At 42.0% G+C, this 18,394-nt stretch overlaps 1 protein-coding gene across 3 annotated transcripts in view; it reads right to left on the reverse strand.

Annotated features, from left to right (window-relative positions):
- Positions 1-3,120: 3,120 nt before the first annotated feature.
- The window catches only part of LOC141763615 (uncharacterized), a 30,230-nt gene continuing 14,956 nt past the window's right edge, over positions 3,121-18,394 (reverse strand). For 2 of the 3 annotated variants that reach the window (XM_074628095.1, XM_074628075.1), the window contains 19 exons: positions 16,363-16,541; positions 15,402-15,617; positions 13,873-13,971; positions 13,289-13,326; positions 13,139-13,185; positions 11,426-11,457; positions 11,060-11,179; positions 10,484-10,615; positions 10,255-10,296; positions 8,692-8,829; positions 8,334-8,498; positions 7,664-8,176; positions 7,060-7,539; positions 6,794-6,964; positions 6,414-6,660; positions 6,028-6,297; positions 4,692-4,817; positions 4,407-4,528; positions 3,121-3,419 (listed from right to left, as the gene is read on the reverse strand). In XM_074628095.1, coding sequence (XP_074484196.1) covers positions 3,363-3,419; positions 4,407-4,528; positions 4,692-4,817; positions 6,028-6,297; positions 6,414-6,660; positions 6,794-6,964; positions 7,060-7,539; positions 7,664-8,176; positions 8,334-8,498; positions 8,692-8,829; positions 10,255-10,296; positions 10,484-10,615; positions 11,060-11,179; positions 11,426-11,457; positions 13,139-13,185; positions 13,289-13,326; positions 13,873-13,971; positions 15,402-15,617; positions 16,363-16,541 — 3,194 coding nt within the window. In that variant the 3' untranslated portion in view covers positions 3,121-3,362. The remainder of the gene's footprint in view (positions 3,420-4,406; positions 4,529-4,691; positions 4,818-6,027; positions 6,298-6,413; positions 6,661-6,793; positions 6,965-7,059; positions 7,540-7,663; positions 8,177-8,333; positions 8,499-8,691; positions 8,830-10,254; positions 10,297-10,483; positions 10,616-11,059; positions 11,180-11,425; positions 11,458-13,138; positions 13,186-13,288; positions 13,327-13,872; positions 13,972-15,401; positions 15,618-16,362; positions 16,542-18,394) is intronic. The other variant, XM_074628086.1, reaches the window with a different exon arrangement.

The following is an 18,394-nucleotide window of genomic DNA, read 5'->3' on the forward strand; positions in this document are numbered from 1 at the left end:
TTTCACACTAATGGAACACGCACACAGGTGTTTTTAGTTATTTTTCCTCATTACACCTCTTCTCAAGACCGTGGGTGTCTTAAACAGTAAAGACATTAGGGCTTTCCCCCCTTTTCAATGTAGAAATACTCTCCAGTTCTGATATAACTGATGCTATTGCAGCCAGGGATTGGCAACTTTTTACATATGAAGTGCCATTTTAAATTTTTACATACATATATTCTCAAATATATGTATGTAAAATTATTTGCAGTTTTCGTTAAAAACATATTTGGATGTTGTTACATTCATATACAAACTGCGTATCCTGTGTGAACTTCACTGAATCTGTGTGTGGGGTTTTATGAGACTCCCCTGACGTGCACCGATCCATATATTCAACAGGAAGTTGTCTGTAGCCAATCAGATGTCTCCCTCCAGTTTCAACCAATCACATGAGCGTGTCCCTATGGGGGGGGGGGGGGGGGGGGGGGGTTTGATGAAAATTGCAAATACCTTTTAAATACATATATTTGTGGATTTCTATTACATTGATTTAAAACAAGAAATATTTGTGTGTGCGTCAGAAATATATTTGTGAACCTTATTTTTCATGTGGATTTTTTTTTACATTTATATACAACAATAACTATTTTGTTTGCATTGAAAACTATGTTTGTGGAGAGAGTCATTTATATATAAATCACTAAATTGTGAATCCCTCTGTGTGCATTCATTAATATTGAGACTGATCAGACCCCATTATTGTTTTCCTTTGTTGTTATTGTTGTTTATGGCATGCTATCCCTGTTTTTATGTTCACTCTATATGTCTATTTTCATGTGAAGCACTCAGTGCACATAATTTCCTTATCATAAAGCACTTTGAGCTGCATTTCTTGTATGGCAGGTGCTATACAAATAAAGTTTATTATCACTGAAGAAGAAGAAGAAGAAGAAGAAGAAGAAGAAGAAGAAGAAAGAGAAAGAGGTACTCGGTATCGGCCAACACCCAAAACCCAGGTATCGCTATGGGTATCGGGACTGGACGAGTCGGATCGGTGCATCCCTATTTTGAAGGCCAAATTTCTGTGACTATGAATGAATAATAAATCAAATCTAGAGCTCAGAGAAGTGAGCAACTGGCCCAAACTAACATGACAAATACAGCAACTACCATCAAGCTCCTCTTATCACACTGTTCACCAGTCACCAGTAGAAAGAAGACTGTGGTTGTACTGGTTACCTCCCAGTGACTGACCCTGGAGCCACACCCAGTGCAGTCAGACTACATGCAAATACACATGATACACAAATTGAGCACTTATTGTGGATAAGGAAGCAAATCAAAGCTAACAGTAGTACTTCCTCAATAACTGATTTAAAGCAGCAGTGGGCTAGATTGGAGCAAATGTGAATTAAAAAAACGTTATTTTTATAAAACGGTCGCTATATCCGGACAGTAGTGCATGAGACAGGTAATCTGAAAAAAAATCCTGCTCCTCTGGTGTACCAGTCATCTGGAGTCTGCTGTCCAGCTGCCGTCTATGAGAGCCGGCTGTCAATCACTTGCAAACTCCGACCAAACGGTCAAACTAGGCAGCGCTGATCAAATATGAATCAATATTCTGTTACTGTAATGCCTATTTCTCTCCTCAAATGTTCTCAGGAACATCTTGTAGTGTACTGTTTAGCTGTAAAATGAGACAGTTTGTGACCCGGCAGCCATGTTGAGATCAGTTGAGGAAATACCAAGCACCGCCCACCAGCCGGAGCACAGCCTATAGGAACGCTCTCTCTCTCTGAAATGACCTGTGGGATAGATTTTTCTAAAGCCTGAAAACAGAGCCATGAGGAGGTGCAGAAGTCTAGTTATCTCTCAGAACACTTGAATAACAATATGCTGAAAGGTTATTATGGATATTTTTGCCCAATGATGCCAAAAACGTGTTGCCTACTAAAGCTTTAATTTCATTATTTACACCTGTGATTTTCCTACTGTGAGAAGTCAAAAAGTCTTCCGTGAAAAAGGCCCATCTGTGATCTGAGCCACACAGTGACGTCTGAATACTGCTTGTATAATCTCAGATTGTGGCATACTTTTATTGAAAACACATCATAATCATCACAATATAGTGCCAAATCCCTTCACTGATTAAGAGGAAATATCAGAAGTCGATCACACATAGACCAATCCTGCTCTTCTGTGGGAATTACTTTGCAAGTCATTGAGGGACATTTTTTTCAGATTTCGGTTGGATCTGGAGGACAGCACTGAAACTTTCTCTGGAAAAGGCAAATTAACTTCTGTTGTAATGGTGGACACTATAGAATGAGACCAGAATTGACAGTTGACTGCACACACAATGTTTAAACTAAAAAAAGTTAGTGGATTTAGCGTTAAGTTACTCTTTAAATTGAGACCAATTCATTAGAAAAACAAGACAAAATAAGCTCTAATGTGTCAAAATAAAATCAAGTAAGATGTTAGTGTGAACAAAAGGGAAATCTATTACAAGTTTCCATCATGTAACTTTATTGCAGGTAGTTTCCTCAATCTTCCTGGTGAATGAAGCTGGTCAAAATAGCTGCTGTTGCCATGTTGAGCAGTGATGTTAAAAGTTTCTCTCTTCATGTTGTCTCCTGTAATGGCAATTTTCATATCTGCAGTTTAACAATGTACCTTTAGATAATCTCAGGGCCTCACATGTTCAACTTCGTCACCATAGGACAGTGACCTGACATTTTAGATCTCTGTAACTGCAAACAACAGATTGCTGAAATACTTGTTATGTCTTGTGATGCTGTTGTCTGCTGTGTGCTGACGCATTGATACACTTTCTATCCTTCTCTTCCTTTCTTCTTTGCACTTATCTTCGTGTTATGCTTTAAATGTATAAATACTGACTACTCTTTGTATTCGGGGCTCACTTGCCACAGTCCACAACAGGTGGCTGTGCTCGTGAGTCCATCTGCAGATGCTTTAGTTATTAATGTATGCCTTTTTATTAAATTCACTGAAAGACAAGTTGTTACGTTGGTTTGTGTCTTGTTTTAACAGAAACTGCCACCACACTCCCAACTCCAACGTCAAAGCTCTGAGCATGCACCATAAACCTCGTGAATGAGTGATAACAGACGATTTAGTAAACCCTTTTATTGATCGTACAGTTCATACCGACAGCCATCTTTCACTCTAACACAGTTTCAACACATTTGTCTTAAATTGTACATGAACAAAAATACCACATATTCAAACTGAGACAGAACATGAGGCTAATCTACATCGATGAGAATCTGGACCCTTAGTTGATAAATGAAGACAAAAAAAAATTACAAAAGGAGGGGAATGATGAATTCAGTCGAGAGTTTCGTAGCCGCAGCTCAGATGGAATCGGGCTTGACGGTCACATTCGCCGTTTTCGTGGCTTGCAGGTATTTCTAGAAGAGAATGAACAAGGAAACTGGATTAGACCGGATTATTCTGGCTTTTGTGACCAAACAAATGTCCTGCGAGATTGACACCTGACAATAAGTGTAAAAAAAAAAAAAAGTGAAGAATGGGAAATGCCCCATTTGACGAGAAAAGATGAATAATATTATCACAAACCCATAAAATGGCACTTAACCATGCTGCAATCACTTCATCTTACATTTTTGTCAAGAAACAAATAATTTTTTGGCATGAGACAGCCTCATTTTTTAGTGAACATCCTTTGTAGTGACAGTCAAACAATCGTAAATAAGGTAATCATATATCATAAGGTCCCCCTGCATAAATAATTAGGGCTGGGACGATTCACCAATCTCCCGATTCGATACTATCACGATACTCGAGTGCCGATTTGATGTGTATTGCGATTCGATATTACGATTTATTGCGATTTTTGTTAATTTTTTTTTTAACACTAGACCATGGGAAAAAATTGAATCACATACTTTTAGGGACTTTTACTTTGGAAAATATCTGAATTAATACAGTAAATTTTTTTGATTTTCAGCATCTATGTAGTCAGAGACGTCCTGAAGTCAAATATATCAGTCATTGTCGGGAATTATTTATTACATTTTTTTATCCAGCAACCCAAAAATCAAAGAATAAAGACATTTCCCTCACAAATTAGTGGTATTTTCTTTTTAATTTATAAGGGACGTGTAATGTTTTATACTTCTGGTGAATATAATCCAATTCATCTTATTTCCATATATGTATTTTGTATATACAGTTCCCTTTGTTAACACCTTATTTTGAAAACCGGACGTAGTCACACGTGTCTACTTCCTCTAACTTCTCCAAGGTAATTGGTATCGTCTACTAAATGTCTGGTATCATGACATCCCTAAAGAGGAGAAAGCTCAAAGAGTCAATTCCATCTAAACAGTACATCCACACAAGTGTGTGTGTGTGTGTGTGTGTGTGCTGTCTACCTGGAGGTTCTCGTAGTGCTTGAGGGTTTTGCAGTGGTTTATCTCTGCCTCTTTGGTTCCGCTGAAGAACCTATTACACACCTTACAGAAGAAACCTGTCTTTGGAACCAAGAATTCCATACCTGTGGACACACACACACACACACACACACGCACACACACACACACACACACACACACACAGACATGAAGTGAACTCATTGTGAGCATACATGTAAAAATCAGATGAACACAATAGTGAAAATGTAACGGCAAACAGTGAACAAATAGAGACGAGTGTCTTACCAACTGGGCTGCTGGGGTCAAAAGGAGGGAGGGAGCAGTCTGTGTTGGTGGGAGTGCCCGTCTTTAATTTCTTCTTTACACTCTCCTCTTCGGTGTTTGTTTGATCTTCAGACCTCTCTTGGTTTCCTGTGAGGGACAGAGACCTCTTTAAAATCTTGAAAGGGGACTAAAAAGCCCTGAAGCTGCGGTCGAAAAGTCAAAAAGTTGCGTCCTAACGTCTTTTCCTAACCACTTTTCCTTTGACCTCGATGGAAATCATCATGAGGTCAAGGAAAGATGAGAAAGAGAAATCAGAAGGAAAAGACAACCGCGGTTTTGAGAGAATCCGACTGCTCTTTCATTAGATTCCGTAATTATGATGCGACAGCAGTGGATGTTAGTGACGCGGGTCTGCCGTGGTGAAACTACAATGTTCTGAAGACGGACTACAAAAGGCGCTGCTCCCTCTGTGTGTTGTTAAATAGGTCTTTCAGTGACAGACTGCTTCACCCGCGGTGTGTGAAGGAGAGATACTGCCGGTCCTTTTGCTGCTGGAACACTTTATATCAACATATAATAAAGGATTATCTTTTGATTAACGTGGACAACCGGTGAAAAACATCACCTCATTACCGAGGTTGGAATTGAAATAAAAAAAAAGGAATATATGATAAATATTGAGTTAATTGTTCGAGTTATGGAGAAGGTGTAGGATCATAAAAGTGTAGGCTGTACTTCTTCCTACTCCTTTTGGGACATGTAATATTTATTTATGTTGATTATTTGTTTATTGATAGTTTGCTATATGTTCACTGTTCATTTTATTTGTTTTTTACTGAGGTTTTTGTTACATGTTCAAAATAAATAAATAATTAAACGTAATGTCAAACTAAATGGTTGCCAGTGTCCACTCATATCTATCAACATCAATCCCAATTAATATATGATTGTATGGAAATAATATGCCCAACTTTGGGCGCTGCACGCTGTGGCGAGCGCAGCTTAAACATGAGCTCAAACTGCGCTGTGTCGCGAGCATAGACTGCTTTCTTCCGCCGGGAAACGACAGTTTGTGTAGCTCTATTGTCGTCCGGGTGGAGACAGTAAGGATTATACACACTGCTCAGTTCCAGAAACAGGCTAAAATAACGAAAAGGAAGAAAAAGTGTGAGCATTTGTCATAAATCTGGAGAAATATGGGAGAATTGTGACCCCCCACCCCTCGGGAGGAAACCAGGATTGGACTCCTTTGGCGGGTCAGGTCTGGCCCCCGGGCCGTACGTTTGACACAACTCAAACCACTAAGGTACTGCTGCCACCCATAGGTCTAATTCAAACTAAATCAAAGAAACCACACCTGTCTCCACATTGGGAGCTCCGGTCTCTTTGTCCTCTTTATCCTGCATCTTCTCCTGGTCCTCCGTTTTGTCCGACACCATCTCCTCCTCCTTTTTAGCCTGACTGCGATTGACAGCGTCGCCCTCTTTCTGATCATTCTCACTCTCCGTAGTCACTGCTCCTGTCGCTGGGCAGTTTGAGGAGGAGTCAGCTGGGGCGGCTGAAGCTACAGGTGCGGGAAGCGACTCAACCTCAGTGGTGGAGTCCAGAGCGGCTGTCAGTGTGGCTTCTAAAGAATAACGACAGATTTCAGGCCAAAATCAATCACAAAAAGAAAGAAAACGTACACGAGGTGGTGTTTTATCTTCACATCATTACAAAGACTTAATGAGTGCGAGATTGTACCTGTCTCCGATGTGGTCTCAGTCTCAGGGGCTTCTGGTTGACATGTCGGAACAAGTGTTTGGCCGGGTGAAGACTCTTCTTGTGACGCTGCAGCGATCGGTGTTAAATCTGATGACACTGAACCGTGTGAAGTCTCAGCTGTTGGCTCAGTCACAGGTTCAGACTCTGACGCGTGCTCGTCAGGCTTCACAAGGGTTGCCGGGGCATCTGACATTGTCGTTTCTGCGGTCACCTCAATGGCCGTGTCCTACAAACAGAAGAGGACCACGATGTCATTACATTGTGGAAATTTAAGGGCGTTTTCATATCAGGTACGATCAATCCGTACCGTGCCCCGAATACCCCAATAACCATGCAGAGAAGAAGTTTTTTTTGTGTACCCCCAGAATGTTCTGTTGGACAGATGTGTGGGCGTCCTCCCCTCCCGCTGTGGTTTCCATGAGAACAGAGGGGGGAGGAGGGGAAGGAAGGTCGGCCACGTCTCCGACTTCATCCACCGTCACAAAGTCGCTCATGTTGAACGGGAAGTCATCAAACGCCTCCTCCTCCTCCTGATTCCATGACAGGACAAAAAGAATAGAGGTGAGGATAAAGAAGAATAAAGGGGAGAGATTCAACACTTTCTGACCCGACAGCGCCTTCTCACCATTTTGTTCTCCGCTTCAGAGTTGTCGTACTGTTCGTCCCTCAAGGAGCTCTGCTTGCATCCCTCCGACCTGGACGACAACCTCGACCCCGACAAGCCTTCGCCGTAGGCTCTCTTCCTCTCCCTCCTCTCTCTTTCCCTCCTTTCCTCCTCCCTCTTCCTCCTGCCTCTTTCATCCCGCTTGACCCTCTCCTCCTTCTCCCAGGCCCTCCTCTCCCTCTCCTTCCTCTCCCTCGCCTCCTTCTCCTTTCTTGCCTCCCTCTCTTTTCGCTCCCTTTCCTGCTTCTTCGCCTGCTCCTCTGAGGGGTTCTTCGCTGGCTCTTTTGTCTCATCTGCTGCTCTTTCGCCCGGCTCTGACTCCATTTGTGTCTCCCCCTGTTCTCCGTCGGTGGAAGCTGCTGCGTTGTTGTTGTTGTTGGGATGGCTGGCGGTTCTTGTTCGGCACTCCACAAGCAGCGCGTTAACCATCTCCTGAGTAACCTGTTGAAACGCGGATCAAAAATAAGGTCAAAACTCTAAATATCATATTAATATGTGGGAGGTTTCTGACCTTAGCTACGCAGTCTGGCTCCAAAAACAGAGGCAGATTTTGGGGATATTTTACCTTAGGGAGCTCTGGCATGGCCGTCTCCAGGGAAGCTGCTTTGCCATCAGCGCTAGATGGCTTTGTCTCTTCACCAGCAGGAGTCTCGTCATGGCCCGCTGTGGGTGCGTCGACGACTTTGTCCTCTTCTGCTGTCTCCATGACAGTTTTAACAGCTGATTTTTCCCTCATGTCTGTATCCAAGGCTCCTTCTGGTTGGACGTTTTGCTCAGAAAGAGCAATGGTGATCTCGTCTTTTTTGATCTCGTCATCTTTGCTCCAGTTTTCTCCCAAAGCGTTGTCTTCACCGAGCATCTTCTCCGTGCTCTTTATCTTCTCGTCCTTCCCGTCACCGTCTTTTTCAACCTCCGCTTTCTCGTCCTTCCCATCGCCGTCCATTTCAACCTCGGTCTTTTCGTCCATCCCATCACCGTCTTTTTCAATCCCATCCAATGGAGATGCAGAATTCTCTTTCTGTGCCGTCTCCTCTTCGTCTGCTGCTGCTTGGCTGCCTTTGCCATTCGCAGGTGTATCCTACGATCAGAGACAAAGAGGTATCGATCAGGAGTCGCATCAAACCTGTGCATTCAGGTGTTTGATACAAGTTAAAGCTGCAGGAATGTATGCCATTAGTATGTGTCTAAATGGATATCCCATAACTACTCATCAATCATTTGTCAAAGTTACCAACCTCAGGTGAATCCAGGTATGCAGTGATGACTTTGGTCTGTGTGTTGGCTTTGGGGTCAGGCTTGCGGGAGAAGAACAGAGGGTTGTTCTGGATGATGCACGGAAACGTCTGGAAGCGTTTGTAAACGGACAGGGCCATGGCCGCAGTTGCCATCTCGCAAATGACCTGAGCAGGAAGAGACACATCATGTCAACGGCATATGAGGTTTCTTTGCCCGATAAATAAAGGAGGTGAGACATGACAGATTTGGGTTGAGAATGGATTCTTGACGCAGGACATAGCTGCGACTGAGGGCACAGAAGGTTCAGGAGATGATGGATTAGCAATGTTTGCGGCTGCACAGACAAACAGTCCTCACCGTATTGTTGAGCACTAGGGTCTTGATGACGGTGCCAAAGCGTCGCACCAATTTCTGGACCTCAGAGGAGCCGGACGGCGTGTTGGGAACATTACTGATCACCAACAGGCAGCTCCAGCCTACTGGAACGGTGCTCTCCTGCAGGATGCAAAGGAACATTATTAGCCAGTGGACAATTGCTGGTTCATCACCAGTTCAGCGATGTAACAAATCGGTTCAAAGTATGTCATTTATTATGTCAATAAATGATGCTATCATAGCCCCTTGAAACCCTGCAACACTATATGATGAGTATTGTTTTGTTTGCTAATTCACTGTTTTTCTATCTTAATAAATCAGAACCTCAACAAACATGTATGTCAAAGAGAGAAATACTACTTTTTAAAAAGTTACTGCAAAGATCACTAATCTTTAGAAGAGATCTGAATCTAAAGAGTGCTGCCCAAAATTTCTTTCAAACTGCTTAATTAAAAAAACCCTGAGCACGCTGCATCACAGGGAGTAAACACAGCGGGATAATTGGAGCAGTCAGGAGGTGTCAGAAAAAAAACGGTGACGCAGCTGCAGGATGTGATGTCGTGCCGTCACTGTGAGGCACCTTCATTTAGGTTGGACCAGTGCGATAAGAAACTTTGTGGAAATCTACCTTTGGATCAACAAACACTAGGAATGTTAATAATTAACCGACATTAAGGATTTTAACCTATTAATGCTATCGGTTAAAAGAAATATTAAAAAAATTGCTAAAAAGCTGAGAAAAAACGCAGAGGAGCAGCTCGTCAGGTTAAGGAGAAAAGCTGGTCCACCTTAACAACCCATCTTAAGTGAGTCTGAATCGGAGTTGCAGATACAGGAAGTTGGTTCAGGTCTTGAGGAGTTTATTCACCGACAAATAAACAGTACCACCACCAACCCCACACTCACCGCCGCACTGACGGACCATATTTGTGTGACAACGGCGAGCGCGAAGCCACCAGCAACGCTACAGCTTCTAACGTAGCACAAACACACACACGGTCTGCCGGACACTCGCTAACGTTACTCCGGGCTGACAGAGTACGCCAGGCAGACACACCGCTGACAACCTTGCAGCTAAATGGTGCGGTGGAGACTTACTGGGACAATAAACGCAGGATCGTGGCATCTACAGTAACTCTCCCGGTCGGGTGAACTGGGGACTCAGTTGTCTGTCTTGCTCATACACTGCAGCTGGTGATAAATGATGATTAACCTGTTTGTGCATTGGCTTTTCGTGCAGCTGGGCGGCTTGTTAGGTACTAAAAATAGCATGCGACGCACTTATCTTGCCGGTTAATAATCAGTTAACGATGGTCGGTTATCGGTTACAAAAAAAATTCAAAATTTGCATCCATACCAAACACATAAACACAATTTTGAATGATCAATTACCTAACCATTGTCGAGGGATTAAAGATGAAAAATTGCCTTTTGGCTAACTCTGGCAAATTTACAGCAAAGTTTATTGTGCACTGTCACTGTTAAATCAATAAACCAATAATTAAAATAAATTGGACAGAAAAGTATACTAGTAGAAAAACTCACTAATGGGTCCACTGATCCCATCAGAAGATTGTAGAGAGCCACCTGTGGAGAGAGTTTTTGGTATAAATGTCAGTTATTGCTTAACGTTCATTGTTCAACACGGTAAAATATCAAAGAACCAACCTCTTTCAAAGCGAGATAATGGAGAAAGAACATTAGACAGCAACAGAGGAGAAGAGTAGATCAATATACTGTAGAGGAAAACTGGGTAAGGGATGAAGAGCCCTACCGGTGTGCTGAGACCGATACGTTGTTTGATATGGATCATCTTCAGCTCAGAGTCTTGAATCTTTGCAGGGATGAAGGCGTGGACTTTCACTATCTCCTGAGCAATCTCCATGTCTAGCACTGACACAAGTACCTAACATACAAAAAAAACAATGGTTTTAATATTGTGTTGTGGGCACATCAACGGTATTTTTCCAACACATATAGCCTTTCACAGGAAATGGTCACCCTAACACGTTAGCTGCCCTGATAAAGAGCTCCAGGGCATTTGTGTCAATAAAATAATAATAACAACAAATCAGTATATAATATATTAATACTAATATGAGTAATAAACTGCCAAACTGGGGAAATACCAACAACAACAACAACAATATGGTTGGTATTCATGATCATATGTTCTGACCATCCTATTGGAACAGCTGGTTTGGAGTCTAAACTAACAGAGAAAGCCAACTATCTTGCAAAAACATCAAGGAACTCAGGACTTTAGCTGCTTGTATTACTGCTGCCCAGTTGTGTTTTATCCTCTCCAAGAAACAGTAAAAGCTCAGATGGAAACTGTGTTTATATCTACCTTTCCAATTTGTGCCGCCTGAATGATGTCAGAGGGAGTTCCAAAGGGCTGGACCAGCTTGATGATGTCACTCTCTGACCAGCCGCTCTCAGGAAGTCCTGTGATCAACACCATGCCCTTCTGTAGGAGACATCGTATTGAGACGTATGATGCCTGAATACTGATATGTTATAACAAGTGATGATCTCAATTTAAAAAACAAAACAAAACAGATTTTTTTTTTGTGCAAATTTGCAAATTTGATAAAGTAAAGAAGAATATGTCCAATTAATCACATATTAGCCCCAGGAGTTGGTTGACAACACTCACCAACCCTTTTCACAATGTTGTTATATATAATTTATAATCTGTGTATGCATTGCGTACCTCATCAGAAGTCTTCTGGTCAGCCTCGCCTCCTGCAGTGGGGAGTTGGAGGAGGAAGAGATAGGGGGGCAAAAAGTGCTATAATGAGTATATTTTCAACACCACAACCACAAGCCATGACGTCACAAACCCGCCTACGTGTGTCTTAGCTACAGAAGTGGCACATGGAGCCGCCGCCCTGTGGGCCCACCACTCACAGGGATGGGTATTGGGCTCGGGTGCACTGCGAACCTAGTTGTGCCGACCACTGGCATCACAGATTGGCTCTAAGGACGTGGAACGTCGCCTGTCTGGCAGGGGAAGGAACCGGAGCTGGTGCGGATGGTGGAGCAGCACCAACTAGATATAGTTGGGCTCACCTCTATGCATTGCACTGATTCTGGAACCAAACTCCTGGAGTGGGGCTGGACTCTCGCCTTTTCTAAAGTTGCCCAGGGTGAGAGACGACGGGAGTTGTTGAGAGTTCTCTCTGGGGAGCGAGAGGGTCGCCTCTATGCGACTGCAAGTCTCTGAGAGGAAGACTATGACTGTTGTTTATGCACCTAACAGCAGCTCAGAGTACCAAGCCTTTTTTGAGTCTCTCGGTCCTGGAATGGATACCCTCTGGGGACTCAATAGTTCTGCTGGGTGACTTGAACTCTCACATGGGCAACAATGGAGAAATCTGAAGGGGATGATTGGGAGAACAGCCTGCCTGATCTGAACCTGAGCGATGTTTTGTTGTTGGTCTTCTGTGCTAGTTGTGGATTGGCCATAACAAACACCATGTTCAAGCATAGGGCTGTTCATAAGTGTACTTGGTACCGGAACAACCCAGGCAAAAGATCGATGATCGTCTTTGTGGTTGAATCATCAGATCTGCAGCCGTATGTCTTGGACATTCAGAGGAGTCGACTGATCACTGCCTGGTGGTGAGTTGGATCGGATGGCGGGGGAGGCTGCAGGACAGATCTGGTAAACCCAAACGTGTAGTGAGGGTGAACTGGCAACATCTGGCTGAGGCTCCTGACCGCAAGGTCGTCAACTCCCAGCTCCGGAAGAATTTCTCGTGCATCCTGTGGGGGGGGGGGGGGGGGGGGGGGATGATTGGGAGCATGGAGGGGTCTCCTGAAGCAACAGAGTTTGCCCATCCAGTCTTCATGCGTTTTGTGGACTTGTGGAAGGCTTAAACCAAAGTTATATCTTCCACATCCATGTACCAGGTAATTCGTTGTGACTGCACGGACCTGTCCACGCAGCCACAATGTGAAAAGTGGTAGCGTAGCGATCGACTGCGCATGTGTGGAGCACATTCTCCGAGCAAAACATTTCTCATCCCAGGTCGTCAAATACAGCCGCTTTGCACCATACAGACGCTAAATGGGGACTTGTGCCATGGTATCAGACGCCGAGAGATGTGACGAACTGAACGTTATTAGCTGGGACATCTGGAACGCAGCAAAATAATAAGAAGAGAGAAAATACAGGCAGAGGGCTGCAGGGTCTCTGTAGATACACACACACTTCCAGTGGTCATAAGTGATGATTGAGAGGGATTTTGTAGGAGTCTATGCACTGTTTTTTTAGGAAAATGCTGCATATTATATCTTTAAGATACAGTTATTATTAGTTGATGTACTGAGCATTTCTTGACGATGATAGATTTGGATTTATATCAGCACTGATTTATTTCATTGGTGGGTATTGCAAACTCCCAGTTATTTTTTTTCTTACCAGAGTCTTCCCCACCAGCACCTTTGTCCTGTCCCGGAGCAGGTTTGCTGCGAAGACAGAAATATTAATAGTTGAGTGCAACGAGTGCAGTTCTGAAATTGGCAGGGTGAGTCGGAAAAAATGCTTAAGATGATAATAACTGTGACAAACCTGTTGTTAGCATCAGAAGACTGTCCCGCATCAGGTTTCTAAAACAAATAAATAAAACGTGTTTACTGAAAGTGTACATGAGAATACATACGGTACATATGGTCCAAAGATTTAAACATCCATGTTGAAAAAGGGGTCACACTCTGGACCTAGTTATCACAAAAGGTCTCAATATCTCTAGTGTTGTGGTTTCTGATGTTGCGCTCTCTGTGTCCCCTTTGAATTGAATATCAGTCTTTGCACTAAAATACAAACAGAAACAGTCACAACATGGTACATTACTAAAAACACCATCAATTTGTTCACTCTGGCTTTCTCCGACATTTTCCTTAGGTTTTCTTGTTTCATATGAAACCAGTATCTTCATTCTAGCTTTAAAACTGAGCCCGCTACAACCTAAAAATCGTAAGTTGCGTTAAAGAAATTAGTGACGTTAAAACAAATTTGCGTTAACACGTTATCATGTTAACTTTGACAGCCCTAATAAGAACCTATTCTGCATTTGTGATGGAGGTTCCATGTTTTTATGTATTGCAGGGTTTAAACAGGATATGTGAATGACATGTAGATTTTCCACACCGTACCTTGGCTACTGAAGCAGTGATTTGTTGGTCTCTGATGGAGAGATTTGTGGAATTAGCCAGAGCCTGGGCGTCTTCAGCCTTCACCATGCATACTGACGCCTGCAACAGGGGAGGGTGACAAAGTTAGAATGTGGGACCATGATGGCGTTCTGCAACACAGGACCAGGACATTTTCACAGCGTAACATATCCACGGTTACTGATTTTAGGACTCAGGAGTAATGGAGAGGCTGACTGCTATTTCTATTGAAAATGTTGATTTGACTAATTTTTCTACAACAGAAAAAAACATCATCCTTTTAAAAGAAATGGCCAAATTTAATTTGATTGCTTTTGATTGTATGTTATTTCTTTTTGCTGTAATATTCCCTAAATGAGCAAAAAGGTTGTGATAAAGTTCAACCATTAGTGTTATTTGTACTATCTCTACATAACATCAGCCTATCATCAGCTTTCAGTAATGAATGAATGAACAACTTTTGAATTGTGTTTATTTAAAAGTCTGTGTATGGGTTGAGTGGGGTGTTGGTAAAGGTCGACCGATTAATCGGGCCGTTTTTTAAAATTTTTTTCATAATCAGCATCGGCCGATGCCTGAGCATATTAAGCCGATTAGCAAGCAGGCACGTCTGCGGGCAGCCCTTTGTTGTTGTTGCTGTAGAACTAAACTTCAAAAGCTTGATTACACTTTACTGGAGTTGATGCTGACAATGCTCGTCATAAGTGCAAGTTTGCGTGTGAGGGCGGAAACACGAGCAATTTGTCGAAACATTTAGCAAAAAGTTCACTCGCTCATTAAACGTGTTTACGGTCTACGGGTCCTACATAGCCTCTATGACGTCACTGCTAGTGGCCAGTGTGTAGTCCGCAGCAGAGCAGATATGAGCAGCAGGCTGTGTAATACCAGTGAACAAAGTTATTATAATTTTTTTGTGATCACTTAGATTATGGCCATATAGCTTGTAACAGTGTCTGTCAACAAACATAAATAAAAAACATACTTTAAGACAGTTTTGGAAAGGTGCTTAAAAAGTTTTGAGCCCTGTACTATTACTACTATTAACCGTCATGCACAAAATCAAATATAAGTGCACTGCAGTGCAGACACAAAATGCAGATTGGAGAGACAGACCATAAGTGTTGTTCAATAAATGTTTACTTAAGTTAAGAAATGTTGTGTATCATTTGTTATTATTAAGCTTTTATATTTTATCAGATGGAGGGAAAAAAGAAAACCAGCCAAACATATCGGCAAAAAAAATTCTACATCATATATCGGCCATCGGCTGTCCGATTCTGTAAAAAAACAAAAAATCGGCTTCGGCCATAAAAAATCCATATCGGTAAACCTCTAGGTGTTGCATCCCTTCATGCCTGCCTGCATGTTTTGTTCTTTTCTTATATCCTTCCTGCCTTTAAACAATAAAATTACAATTGTTTTTTCCGCTTTCAATTAAACTAACACCAGTAAAAATCCCAAAAGTCAAATTTCTTGCCATCAATAACTTTTATGTGACACTTAAATAGCACCTTTTGTCCTTCGCCCTTTTCGCTCTCTTCCTCTGAGCATGGCATGAGGATCACGTTGTTGATCTTGCCAAAGGACCCAACCAAGTCGGTAACTTCCTGCTCAGACGCGTCCTTTGGAATGCCCGTCAGATACACCAGACGATCTGCAACAGACGAATCCTGGGAGGCTGGAGTCACCATTTTCTTCTTCTTTTTGGCTGGTGGAAGCTTGGCAGACTAGAAACCAACAGCATACGTTTTTTAGGTTAGTTTTAGGAGAAAATCCCTTTTGAGACAACCAGAAGCAAAAAAAAAAATGCATGATTTTAAACTGTGAATGTTTATTCACAATGACATTGTGGTTGGGCTTAAGAAAATACTGAGGTGGCTGAAAGGTAGTGTGTAAGATATGGCGGCATCTTGTGGTGTGGTTGCAGATTGCAACCAACATAGCTATGAATATTACATGCCATTTCTGCTAATAGATCCCCCTGATATGTTACACACTGTTCCTTTAAAAAACAATGAAATAATTCAATATCAACTTGTCAAGCCACCAGATCTAACATTTTTCCAGCATTGTGCCCGAAATCAGCCTCTAACATCTGTAAGCTTCACCAACATAAATAACAAATACTCAAGCTCATATTGGCAACACCTAAAATGATGTAAAAGCTAGTGTTTACTGTACTCATTTCAAACATTAAGCAGGTTTGGGGAACATTATGATAATGTCAAATTGAAACTGGCTAGAGCAGGAAACTCAACAATACTCATATTAGGAAAAGTTCAACGTTTCAGTCATTTAACTGCCACTGAATGAACAGAGTAAATAAAGACACACTAGAATGTGTTTTTGTGGTTGTGTTCATTTTTGCGATGTTCCCTCAACACATATTTCGGAAAAAGATTGCTTGTTTAAATAGAACATTAAATGTTTAAAACTGTGTACAACCACTGTGTCAGGTGCCTTGGCACTTGCCGTCTTAGTCGTCTTGGTTGCGGGCTTCGTCCCGCTCTTGACAGTTTTGGTGGAGGACTGTAACGGTCCATGTTTGGAGCTATGACCCGCCTTAGAGGAGGATGGATGTCGGCCGGGGCCAGCGGAGAACTTGGTTGAAACATCATGCGGACGCTTCAGACCACTGCGAGAGGAACCCCCTGTAGACACGCCATGAATCATAGGGAGGAGGACAGGGGAGCAAAAAGATATTCACAAAAAGAGTAATTAAATTTAGTCAATTTACAATTATATGAAAAAAGAAAAAAAAGAAATCCCTGTATTTGAAAAGGCAAAGCCAGGAAATGTTTGGTCATTTAAAGCCCCTGTGTACGATATGGACATTTCTAATCAAACCTGGGTTTCTCAAATCTGGGATGAAGGCTTATAAAGGCTTTATGATATCAGGGTATGTTTTTTATATTTACAAACACAGTAAATGGGATTCTCCACATCTTGCATACCACATAGCTGCAACATCCATGGTTCAATTCCGACTGGGGACCTTTGTTTCATGTCAAGCCCTTCTTTCTCCCCATGTTTCCTGTCTCTCTACACTATCAGCTCTCAAACTCAAAATGCCAACAAAATAATCTTTCATACACACTGACTGACCTAATGATTTCCTGTCCCTCTTCTTAGGCCTGACTGTGTGAGCCAGAGTGACAGTGCTGACAGTGTTCTTAAGAGATCAAATGAAGATGGGCGAGTTTAGAAGTGGGTATACTACACTAGAGCTGGGACGATGCACCTATCTACCGATCCGATACTATCACGATACTCGGGTGCCAATTCGATATATGTTGCAATTTTTAAGTATTGCGATTTGATATTGTGTTTTTTGTTAACTTTTTTAACACTAGACCATGGGAAAAAGTTGAATCATACACTTCTACTAAAAATATAAAAATTAATACATTAAAAATGTTTGATTTTCACCGTGTATGTAGTCAGAGACGTCCTGAAGTTAAATATATCAGTCAGGCATTATTTATTAAATTGTTTTCGAGCAACCCAAAAACCAAAGAATAAAGACATTTCCCTCACAAATTAGTTGTATTTTATTTTTATTTTCTATTTCTTTTGTTTTTTACATGTAATGTTTTATACTTCTGGTGAATATAATCCTATCAATCTTATTTCCATATATCTATTTTGTACATACAGTTCCCTTTGTTAACACCTTATTTTGAAAAACGGATGTAGTCACATGTGTATACTTCCTCTAACTTCTCCAAGGTGGTCTCTAGCTCTCCGTCAGTTCCGTTCTCTTTATACATCCATGGTCAGCTCCATCGGGGCCGTTTGAATGCATTTAACATAAATGTCAGTATATGGGTGCTCTACACTTGTAGCGTCGGCCCATTTGACCACGGAGATGAGAGCGACAGCCGGCTCGACCGCAACGTTACCGCGATACGATAACATTTCCTGTCCATGACAGAGTTAGCATGCAGCTTTAGCCGTGATGTCGAGCTCTGCTTTTCCTGTCAATGTGTGAAACCCAAAGTGTTTCCATCCTTTACTGGATGTGTAGTGTTTACCACGCTGGATTTAACATGTGAGGGTGCAGGTCGTATCCACGCAGACCCTCCGTCGTTTTCTACTGTTTCGTTTCGGCTCACAGCGGCCGCTTGTGGTTTGTTTTGGTTGAAGGATACGGAACGGATTTGATACTCAGATTATAACAATAAAAGCGGTAACTTCCTTCTACCCCTGCATAGACTCAAATTAAGCAAATATATTGATTCTGGCATTAAAAAAAGTCAATTTCTAAATCATAAAAAAAAGCGATACATAAGGTGAATCGATTTTTTTCCCCGACCCTACTAGACATATTTTCCCTGATCTCATTCATCCCTTACCAAGTCCAATGCAATATGTCCTGCATAATAAAGCACAGTGTTCACCTACCCTACAGTAAGTCTACATTCAAATTAGTAATGCCATTCAAATTTGAGCTATGCTTGAGAACTAGATAATTCTGTATAACCTGCATTAAATCTTATTTCTA

This window comes from Sebastes fasciatus, chromosome 3 (assembly GCF_043250625.1).
Source record: "Sebastes fasciatus isolate fSebFas1 chromosome 3, fSebFas1.pri, whole genome shotgun sequence".
In the NCBI taxonomy this organism is placed as follows: Eukaryota; Metazoa; Chordata; class Actinopteri; order Perciformes; family Sebastidae; genus Sebastes; species Sebastes fasciatus.